Genomic DNA, 10,838 nt, shown 5'->3' with positions numbered 1-10,838 from the left:
AAACGCGAAACCACAACAGCGGATCGCTTCTGATTGGTTACGCGGTTACGCGATACGCGGTAAATACACCTCATGGGACTCCAGCCTAAGACCAATATGTATAAAGATTTGGAGCCAAAATGGCGTCGAAAAGTGTAAATAGTACTCATTTTCATGACGTATCTACACATTAAGTAATGTATTTAATCTCTTTATTTATAAAACACACATTCATACTCATATGCATGTTTGAACCGCATGTTGGAGCCAAAATGTCGGAATGATTGCGGTACTTTATAAATCTAGTGACTTCAGTACCAACGGTTAAATCGTACCTCATCCATTGTATTTTCTAAACGAAACATTTTTTTTAAAGATATAATGATACTGATGTGACGCTGGTAATATGGGTTAAGATTTATCATTTTTGTTTTGTCTTCGATTCGTCTGTTTACGAGTGACATTTAAAATTGATTTTGTTCGATGTCTGATCTAAGTTTTGGTACAATTTACCTAAGGTGCACTTAGCATCTTCTCTCTCTTATTATGAGATATATTTATCTCATTTTAAGTGCAAACATTTTTAACCTTAGGTTAGTTCACATTGCTTGAAATCTCCAAAAATGTTTGTACTTAAAACGGGATAAATATATATTCATTCAGGCGTTGAAAAGAGAGAAAACGAAAATGCTAAGTGCAAAAAGTGCAAGCAACGCGACAGACTTATTAGGTCTGTTTTTTATTGCTGCACTTTCTGGTGCACATGGTGTAATAAGTTGAAGTGAAAACTCGCACTTATGCATTACCGGTTGATTTGTCGAATATTGATCTGTGACATATCGCATTATAATATTTACCTCATATTTCAACTCTGAAATAGTGATATTGTTAAATGTGAAAATGATTAAATTAACGCAGGATATTGATTTGGAGAATTATACGCTCATCTTACCATCGGTAGCGGTTTTCAAAATGGACATTTGATATTCGTCAATTTTGACCATGTGATTCTTTTTGTCGCTGAAACAGCCGGTTTGAGCAGCCCGTGAAAATTTACCTTAAGTCTTTGCATATTGTATTTTCTAAACGAAACATTTTTTTTAAAGATATAATGATACTGATGTGACGCTGGTAATATGGGTTAAGATTTATCATTTTTGTTTTGTCTTCGATTCGTCTGTTTACGAGTGACATTTAAAATTGATTTTGTTCGATGTCTGATCTAAGTTTTGGTACAATTTACCTAAGGTGTTATCAGCACAAGGTGGGTAATTGAATTTATAATTGATATTTAATCTCTTCGAGTATATTATAGCATCAAATTAGCAAAATATTTGTAAATTATGTTGTTATTGGCAAATTTGTAAAAATAGAGAGAGTTGGGTAAATCGTACTTGTCGCTGGTCTTTAAATTGTACCGGTACGATTTTCGCAAGTGACGCGAGCAATATGAGGACCGCCGATTAGAATTGGCGGGGGTGGTGAAGGGTCTCTACAAGCAAGATCTTAATGTCTCTACAAGCGAGAAGCTTGTAGCACATATGTAATAAAATGAGACTGTAGCACAATCTTATTTTTGCCAGATTTTCTGAAAAATGTATAAATAATGTTATTGTAATATATCTTATTGCATACCCAGTTAACACAAAGTTACATATGTAACGTACCCGTTAATAACACACGTGTTATAATTACAGTTATATTGTTGAGTGGGAAATTACAACTAACGAGTACGTTACATGTAACTTTGTGTTAGCTGAGTAGTGTGTTGTATTAAAAGTAAAAAAATGGAAAAAGAAAAATGCACAGTTTATATTGAGCGAATTCAAGTCGGCAAAGCAGTTAGGTCTGCTTGCCAAACAATTAAACATGATTGGTTGATCCACAGATAAGAACTAATCATGCTCATTCGCTCGGCAAGTATGCCTAGCCACTTTGCCGTTTTGAACTCGCCCATTTATTTCAAATGATCGGTACGTTTCAAAACTCATCGAAATTTATTTAGGCATTGTAAAGAGAGAGAAGATGCACTTAGCATCTTCTCTCTCTTATTATGAGATATATTTATCTCATTTTAAGTGCAAACATTTTTAACCTTAGGTTAGTTCACATTGCTTGAAATCTCCAAAAATGTTTGTACTTAAAACGGGATAAATATATATTCATTCAGGCGTTGAAAAGAGAGAAAACGAAAATGCTAAGTGCAAAAAGTGCAAGCAACGCGACAGACTTATTAGGTCTGTTTTTTATTGCTGCACTTTCTGGTGCACATGGTGTAATAAGTTGAAGTGAAAACTCGCACTTATGCATTACCGGTTGATTTGTCGAATATTGATCTGTGACATATCGCATTATAATATTTACCTCATATTTCAACTCTGAAATAGTGATATTGTTAAATGTGAAAATGATTAAATTAACGCAGGATATTGATTTGGAGAATTATACGCTCATCTTACCATCGGTAGCGGTTGGAAACGTCGGACAACTGTCTGTTGACTTACTCATTTCGAATCTTAACCTTCCAAAAATCGGTCAAATTTTTAGCGCGTCATTCATACCTGTCGTTGGCGCAAACGCCTATCATGAGCATTCGAATGAACTTATCACGGCGATTGATATTTACGCGGGGATCAAGGAACGTATTGTCGTTATACAGATCCGATCGCCGTATGTTGGCGAGCTTTTAGAATTTTTCAACGAAATAACACAATTTGTCACCGAGAGAAAAATAGTTAAAGTAATATTTTTAATTCTGTATTCTTTTAATAATATTGCAATTATCTCCATTTTACGAACATTTTTTTCACAGGTAATAATTCTTGCAAGCAGTCATGATTATGCAAAAAGGAAAGTCCAACCGCAGCATCTTAAGTTGAGATATGTTGCCTCTCCTAGTATACAGTCTCAGACTAGTAAACTCTTTGATGACCTCAACTGGATTCCGCATAAACCGAAAGACGTGACTGGAGAGGAAAGATTGCAGATACCAGGGGGTGGATTTGCTAAAAGCATCTTTAACTTTCTGTCCAATGCTGATATTCCTTGCGCTATCTTGTTCAAATTCTGTTCCGAAGGGGATAATATAGAAGATGCAATAGCTTTGGTGTGCTATTTAAATCAATGGATATGTGTATTAGGAACAAGCAGTAGTAATTTGAAGTATCCACCGTCTTGGAAACACTTATTTGGAAAGCCACCATCACAGGATATGTATTGATTGTATCTGGATATATTTTGTACTATTCTGTTAATCTTAAAATAATAATATTTTTGCTATGCAATATACAAGTGTATATTTGAATGTAATATACAATTTAGAACATTTTTCATATAATTTCTATGAAAAGGACTATGGTATTTATATAAAAAAGCTAACGCGGTATATGTTAAAAAAATTTAATTCCTTATGGTTTAGATGTGAATGTAGTAAATTGTAGTAGAAGCTTATGGCTTTGTTTCAAATATCAAACTTAGCGCTCGCAACACTTTTGGAATCATTTCATCTTTGTTTATCAAATATTAAACAAGGAATTGATATGAGTCTTGTGAGCACCTAGTAGAACGTATCCTATGTATATATTGTAATGTATAATTTAACTTCTTTATGGTAAATATAAAAATATATAAATAATTTTATTTTATTAAGTTTTATTTCTAAGGAAATAAATAATATTCAAATATTTTATTAATGTTTATTTTTTAATAACAAAAAATATTCTACGCTAGAAGTTTGTATTTTGCAGAAAATGCCGAATAGGATACAAGAATAGCTAAGAAAGCGGCTAAGAATTCGGAATTCACCCAAGGACCGAGGAAAATTCCCGGATTATTTAGAACAACTACTGCCAAGGGATTCACACTATCAGGATCTTCTCCATTCCTTATTGCTTTACGAACAGCGACATATTTTTCCTCGTCATACAGTTTTATGTAATAATCGCCAGATCTTGCTTTCTTGATATCTTCTGTCCAGGATATCTATAACACAGGCAAAATAGTTTCACAAGTATTAAATTATCATTGATGACTTTCATGTTGATCAGAATATCGTGTTATCATTGATGATTTTTATTAAAGTACTAGACAAAGTTAGACGATTTCAAATTCAATTTTCAATTAATAATTTGAAATCAAAATAAGTAGATTATTAAATATCTCTAAATATTATTATTTTTGTTCTATTTGTCGCACGTTTAATTTACAATCTTTGTTTAATTCAAATGTAAATTTGATTCACTTATGTTAAGACGAGCAATGTTAAAGAAGTACGTGTATATATTACCTGATATTTATTATCGGCGCTCAGTCTAACTGCTGGCAACGTCTTACCCTCGACCTCGGCATACAAACTAATTCCCTTTACACCGTTGCTGCACTTTAATACGAATTGCATGGTAAAAGCGACATTCGTGAGGACCGTCGCGTCTTCCGTCACATATGACGATGCGACGATCTCAGGTTTTTGACAAGTTTCAGCAAAAGCCACAGAAATTAAACTCGTTAACGCGCACAAGAAAAAAACCTTGTTCATCTTGTAAGTTTTGATGTTCTTTCCAACAATTTTGACAACTGTCCACGATAAATATTAGTTGGAATGTGCGCCTTCCAGCAGTTCCAACGTGCGCCAAGTACGCCAATAATATAATTCCAACCGGCCACCTACCGACCTAAACATGCCACGTCGATACACGCAACGCTTACATGCGCTTACTTGACACGCCGTCTGGTGAACCTTAGAACATATATACCTGGAAGGGGAATGAAGGATCGTGGCCTGTGTCCAAGTTGGGTGCGAGAGAGAACCACATTTTAAAGAAAGAGAAGGGTAGATTGTTACCTCCGTCCGCAATGCGCAAGCGCGAATGAGCGAAACGGCGCACAGCTTTAGCGCGTTTTATTTGTAAGAGAGGTTAGGGTTAGGAAATGAAGGTGTCACCTAAAAAGTTATATTTTGTAGGAAAAAATGCCAGGCCCATATTGTGTCTTATGCGGTAAACGTGATAAATCGGTATCTTATCATGGGTAACTAATACTGTAATATGTGGTATAAACAGTAAATTATAGGATGAAATATAACTCTCTCTATCTCTCTGAGTACGATGCTTGTTGATAATAAAAATTTAATATTAAGTTCATTCTCTCTCAATAGATTTCCGAAAAACGACGAAACTCGTAAGAAGTGGCTTGATTTTTGTGGCATTGATGAACATGTTTTAAGCACAGCTACTAAACTGTGTTCAAATCATTTCGAAGAAGACAAATTAATCCACAAATCTAAGAATACGTTTCTCAAGCCCAATGCTCTGCCAACTATTACGAGTAAAAAGAGGAAGAAACATCAATGTTTAGATAGCAGTCTGAAAAAATCAAAAAATTCGAAAAATATCAGTGAGGAAATAGTCAGCAATGGAACTGTCAATGATAAAATTCATCATAATAATGGAACTGCCTTTAACATGACTGTCAATGATGGAATTGTCATTAATGATGGAGTTATTACCAATGGAACTATCCATATAACTGTGGATGATAGAATTATTGATGAGACTATAGACAATGAAATTATTGATATGACTGTGGACAATGGAATCGTCAGCAATAGTGGAATCAGTGATGAAATTGTCGACAAGACAATCCATTGTGATAATGACATCATCACCGATGAAACTGTTCCTATGGGAATCCATCGTGATGATGGAAACATTATTGACGAAACCGAGACACTAAATTCTGATACTTGCCTAACTGTGAATCGTCCATCTACACCTCCAAACTCTGAACGGAGTAATTGTTTCCAAACACCTGTCAAAAATTTACATGACCCTCGTTTTGTTGGTGCCATTAGAACGCCACATCTTGCCACGCCAAGGAAAGCTCTAAGAGCTTTAGAAGTAGCGAAACGAACAATCGAAAAACAGCGAAGGAAAATCAAAACGTTGCAGCAGGCCAAAATCAGATTAGTTGGTCGCATAACAACGCTAAATGGACTAATCAAACATTTAAAGCAAAAAGATCTATTATCGGAAACAACAACTGATAATTTAATGGTAACTATTGGCTATTTCTGAGAAAAGAAATTCCATATATGGACAAATTTCATATATAATTATATCTGAAATATGACATATTTTATATATGATTATATATAATCATATGATTATTTATAATTGTATATGACATTTGTCCAATAAATTGTAAAAAGTATCGCTCTATTGATTAGCTGCTAGATAATGTATAATAATTAATGTTTGAATAAAAAAAAAATAAAACAATTTGTAAAAAAAAGTCCGATTTTGATACATCATGACCTTTTTACTTTTTATTCCTACATTTAAATTAAGTAATTAATGGACATATAAGCTCCTATTTTTATAATACAACTTTTACTTTTAATTGTATATTTAGAGTGATTAATGTGAAGAAAATTTTTTATTTTTATACATCAAGATTTCTTTTTTTATTTGTACATTTAGGTTGAAGCTCCAACAGTATTAAATGAGATTTTGAAACGAAAAAAAGGTTTGAGAAAGAAATACCCTGCAGAACTAAGAGCTTTTGCCCTTACGCTGAACTTCTATTCGCCCAAAGCGTACAAATATGTACGTAAAACTTTCAAAAATTTTCTTCCAGACCTTTCAACAATCCGTAAGTGGTATTCGGTATTAGATGGTCGACCTGGATTCACTCACGAAGTACTTGAAGCATTAAAGTGTAAAGTTTTTAAGTCAAAAACACCGATTTTCTGTAATTTGGTAGTAGACGAAATTGCGATTCGACAGGGCATAGTATATGATGGTAAACGGTATTACGGACCTGTAGATTTAGGTATACATATGAGTAATGATACAGATGTTCCTCGACAAGCAACAAATGCATTAGTATTTATGGTAGTCGCATTGAATGACCACTGGAAAGTTCCCGTTGGATATTTTTTGATCGATGCTCTAAATGGTAAAGAAAGAGCCAGTTTGCTAGAAAAATGTTTCGAAGTTATTTATGAAACTGGAGTAATATTGCATTCAGTAACATTTGATGGTGCAATCGTTAATTTGAGCATGTGCACTGCTTTAGGTGCAAATTTTCAATTGGGAAACAATTTTCAGCCGTATATTATTCACAGTATAACAAAAGAAAAAAAATTCTGCTTCTTCGATCCATGCCACATGCTCAAATTAGTGCGAAACACTCTAGGCGATAAATTAGTATTATATTATAAAGGCAAAAGTATTAATTGGCAAAATATTGTGTCCTTACAAACATTACAGGAAACTGAAGGTTTAAAAGCTGGTACAAAGCTAACAAAAAGGCACATCTTGTATAAGAATTCGAAAATGAACGTAAAATTGGCTGCCCAAACACTCAGTGATAGTGTTAATACAGCTTTGAAAGTTTGCAATCAATACTTTCCTAATCAGTTTACAAATGCAGAAGAAACAGCTTTATTTTGTTCTATATTTAATGATGCCTTCGACATATTAAATGTAAGATCAAAATTCTGTAAGAAAAAAAAGTGCAATATGCCTCTCACCAATGAAAATTATAATGAACTTAAGAATTACGCGGGGATTATTATAGAATATATAAAACAATTGCAATATTCTACAAACGAATCGATTTTGAAGAGTAATCGAAAGACTGGCTTTTTGGGTTTTATAATTTGCTTAATAAATATATTTGATTTATTTGATATATTAAAAGAAAAAGGTCTAAAATATTTACTTACGTACAAAATAAACCAAGATCACTTGGAAACATTTTTCAGTGCCCTACGTAGCAGAGGGGGTTTCAACGACAACCCTAATGCCAAACAATTTGAGAGCAGTTATAAGCGCCTGCTTGTTAGGCATGAAATTGAAGCTTCTGAAAGAGGGAATTGCCTAATAGATGATGTGCAAATTTTATATGCATCATCAGCAAATAAATCAAATATAATAAGCGATGGTATATTCACGGAAGCCAATGATACGATATGTACTGATGCATTTGATCATGATTACTTGTCTACCTTATGGTCATTAAGTTCTTATATCGAAGATGTGGTCAAATACATCAGTGGATTCGTAATTAGAAAGCTTTTACGATGTAATATTTGTGATACATGCTCTATTTTTTTAACTGCTAAATCTACTGATTCAATATTAATAACTTTAAAAAGTAGAGGAAAATTGATTTTTCCATCAGAAGATGTCATAAAAATAGCAAAAGTATGTGAAACTATTATTCGAGAAAACAGTCATATTATTTTTAAAACTAAAAATATTAAAAATGTGTTGTGCATGAAATCATTTCAAACTGTTTGTCATTTAGTTTTTAATGATAATAAAATGATGGAACATATTATGCAACAAGATATTTTCAATAACCATAAGACTGAATTAATACAAAGTATTATTAAAATTTATATAAATTTGCGTTTGTTTCACGAAGGAAAAAGTGCGACTGATATTAAGCAAAAAGATTTTATTAGACAAAAATATTCAAAATTAATACACTTTAAACACCAATAATATATACATATATATATCTCCAATGTTATTTTGTTCTTTTGCTTGTATAAAATAAAGTTTATAATTACTTATCACTTATGTACACTGTCCGACATTACTTATCATTTATTCAATCATTGTCAATTGTATTTCAATTAAAAATTACAGTTTCAAACGGCGCGGTGAGTGTGACGTGTGGCGTCATCCGCGCTTGCGCATTGCGAGCACAGGTTAAAAGCTATCTTTCTCTCTCGTACCCAACTTAGACACAGATTTTTACTATGGAGAACATAGCAATTCCCCTTCCAGGTATATATGTTCTAAGTGGTGAACAAACGTGAAAGGCTTAAACATGCCACGTCGATACACGCAACGCTTACATGCGCTTACTTGACACGCCGTCTGGTGAACAAACGTGAAAGGTGTTGCAAGATCTGGGAATCGATTTATTTTAAAACAAAGGAGAAATTATAAATGTGAGCAAATTTTTTAAGCCAGTAAAATTATAAATATTCTAAATTAAGTACTTTAAATATTCTGAATTTGTTCATGATTTTCACCTCAATTTAAGATAATAGAGATAATATCGAGTATTGTCCAATTTTTTTTCTATTTATACTTTTTTTTAAAATACTATTTTCTCGACTATTTTATGATTTACATTGCTAATGAATAGTTGAATATAATGAATTCATGCTTTTGGATCTAATTATTTAATTACATTTAATTGCAGGGATGGGAAAGTTATTTTTTACATATTATATGTTACCTTTTACATGTGTTGAGTATTATAGAAATTAAGTATAAAAAAGTAATATGAAATTTGAGCAAATAAAACATAAGGTAATTATTTAGAATACCATACTGTATCTAAAATCTCAATAAAAATACACTCATTCGACGCGTTTTCATTCAAAACGAAAGAATCTGGCAAAAAAATGCGGCGGTCGGCCTCGTGAACCAAGATATTGAGTGTTAAAGTTCGAGATTTTAAAGGTTAAAATATCTATCATCCGGACTCAATATAGCGCTATGTATACGTTCTGCTTTAATTACACAAATTCATTGCTTTAAAAACAATTTCTCTGTTTCACAAATACAAATTCACTACTTTAAAAACACAAATTTACTGCTTTAAAAATATAAATTAATTGTTTTAACCACACAAATTCCTTGCATTAACAGTGAATTTATATTTTTAAAGCAATGAATTTGTGTTTATGAAACAGAGAATTTGTTTTTTTAAAAGCAGTGAATTTGTGTAATTAAAGCATAACGTATACATAGCGCTGTAGCGAACGGAGATGACAGAGAGATATCTTAATCTCTAAAATATCAAACTTCAACGCTGATCTCGATTCACGAGGCTGACCGCCGCATTTTTTTGCCAGATTCTTTCATTTATGAGTGAAAACGCGTCAAATGAGTGTATTTTTATTAAGATTTTAGGTGGGGTATGATATTCTAAATAATTACAAACATAATATAACGACAAATAAAATACCCAAACTTTTGTACTCAATTTCTAATATAAATACGTACGTACAAGATAACCTAAAAAAATAAAATATGTAAGCAACTTATAAAGTAACTTCCTAACCCTGTTTAATTGTATTCTAAAATTATAAATATTTATCAATTATTCGACTACAATTGTGATCACGTGGTTTCACGACTGTGGACAGTGCATTGTGGACCACGTGAGATGATATAATTCACCATAACCTCAAATCAGAAAATGTACATTGATATACATGCAATATTTGCATGAGAATATTTGACTAATAGTATAAAAAGTTTTAGTGTGATAAATACTTATTTATTCAGATTTATTTCTATCATATCAATTTTTCTATTCGCACGATCATGACAGTTCAGAATGAGAATGAAGAAAAAAGAGATGAAAGTGGTGTCAGTCAAGGAACAGCCTTGGATAATGAAAATTTATGGGGATCTGATATGTATCCAGAAAGGAGAGGAGGAAAATTTCAGCACAGTTGGCTTAAGATATTATTTGGTGCTCAGGGACGTGAATCAATAGACAAAAATCGATGCGAACACAATGTTTATAAATGTATACAAGAAGGTAAGATATCTCTTATTTATACGAGAAAAAATAGAAATCAAAGTGTGATTCGCAAACTTACTTTTGATGCCTCATAAATAGAATTTATCTATTAATTTAATTTGCTTTTATTGTGTAAAAATATAACATTTATTATTTTTTATTTTTTGTTTTATATAATTAAATCTAATATCATTTTTTTTCATTATTTATGTTATTTCTAGGTCCTATAATAAAACTCATGATGGGAGCACTGAAGAGTTCTGGATGGTTTGTAATTTGTTTTTCATGATGTATATATATAT

At 32.2% G+C, this 10,838-nt stretch overlaps 3 protein-coding genes across 5 annotated transcripts in view; 2 read left to right on the top strand and 1 right to left on the bottom strand.

The window, feature by feature from the left end:
• The first annotated feature begins 2,295 nt into the window (after positions 1-2,295).
• LOC108766800 (proteasome assembly chaperone 2) lies at positions 2,296-3,540 on the top strand. The gene is made up of 2 exons (XM_018516307.1): positions 2,296-2,719; positions 2,792-3,540. Exons 1-2 carry the CDS (start codon positions 2,387-2,389, stop codon positions 3,197-3,199), a joined length of 741 nt encoding a protein of 246 aa, XP_018371809.1. The 5' UTR covers positions 2,296-2,386; the 3' UTR covers positions 3,200-3,540.
• Positions 3,541-3,662: 122 nt separating this feature from the next.
• Tapdelta (Translocon-associated protein delta) lies at positions 3,663-4,614 on the bottom strand. Its single transcript, XM_018516389.1, has 2 exons — positions 4,265-4,614; positions 3,663-3,960 (listed from the first exon to the last, which is right to left on the bottom strand). The coding sequence occupies exons 1-2, from the start codon at positions 4,511-4,513 to the stop codon at positions 3,700-3,702; spliced, it is 510 nt and encodes a 169-aa protein (XP_018371891.1). The 5' UTR covers positions 4,514-4,614; the 3' UTR covers positions 3,663-3,699.
• Positions 4,615-8,838: 4,224 nt separating this feature from the next.
• The window catches only part of LOC108766833 (mitochondrial inner membrane protease ATP23 homolog), a 2,990-nt gene continuing 990 nt past the window's right edge, over positions 8,839-10,838 (top strand). Inside the window, exons 1-3 of one of the 3 annotated variants that reach the window (XM_018516369.1) lie at positions 8,839-8,944; positions 10,342-10,554; positions 10,758-10,803. In XM_018516369.1, coding sequence (XP_018371871.1) covers positions 10,428-10,554; positions 10,758-10,803 — 173 coding nt within the window. In that variant the 5' untranslated portion in view covers positions 8,839-8,944; positions 10,342-10,427. Of the gene's footprint in view, positions 8,945-9,793; positions 9,918-10,295; positions 10,555-10,757; positions 10,804-10,838 lie in introns of those variants that run through there. The other 2 variants (XM_018516367.1, XM_018516360.1) reach the window with 2 other exon arrangements.

Source organism: Trachymyrmex cornetzi, unplaced genomic scaffold, assembly GCF_001594075.2.
Source record: "Trachymyrmex cornetzi isolate Tcor2-1 unplaced genomic scaffold, Tcor1.1 scaffold1194, whole genome shotgun sequence".
NCBI classification, from domain to species: Eukaryota; Metazoa; Arthropoda; class Insecta; order Hymenoptera; family Formicidae; genus Trachymyrmex; species Trachymyrmex cornetzi.
The sequence above is the reverse complement of the archived record's forward strand: the minus strand, read 5'-3'. Positions and strand labels throughout refer to the sequence as shown.

Coding starts and splice junctions, on each gene's coding strand:
- LOC108766800 (XM_018516307.1), top strand. CDS start 2,387: ATGATTAAATTAACGCAGGATATTGATTTGGAGAATTATACGCTCATC. Junction 2,720..2,791: donor CCGAGAGAAAAATAGTTAAA/GTAATATTTTTA, acceptor TTTTTTTCACAG/GTAATAATTCTTGCAAGCAG.
- Tapdelta (XM_018516389.1), bottom strand. CDS start 4,513: ATGAACAAGGTTTTTTTCTTGTGCGCGTTAACGAGTTTAATTTCTGTG. Junction 3,961..4,264: donor GCGCCGATAATAAATATCAG/GTAATATATACA, acceptor CCTGTGTTATAG/ATATCCTGGACAGAAGATAT.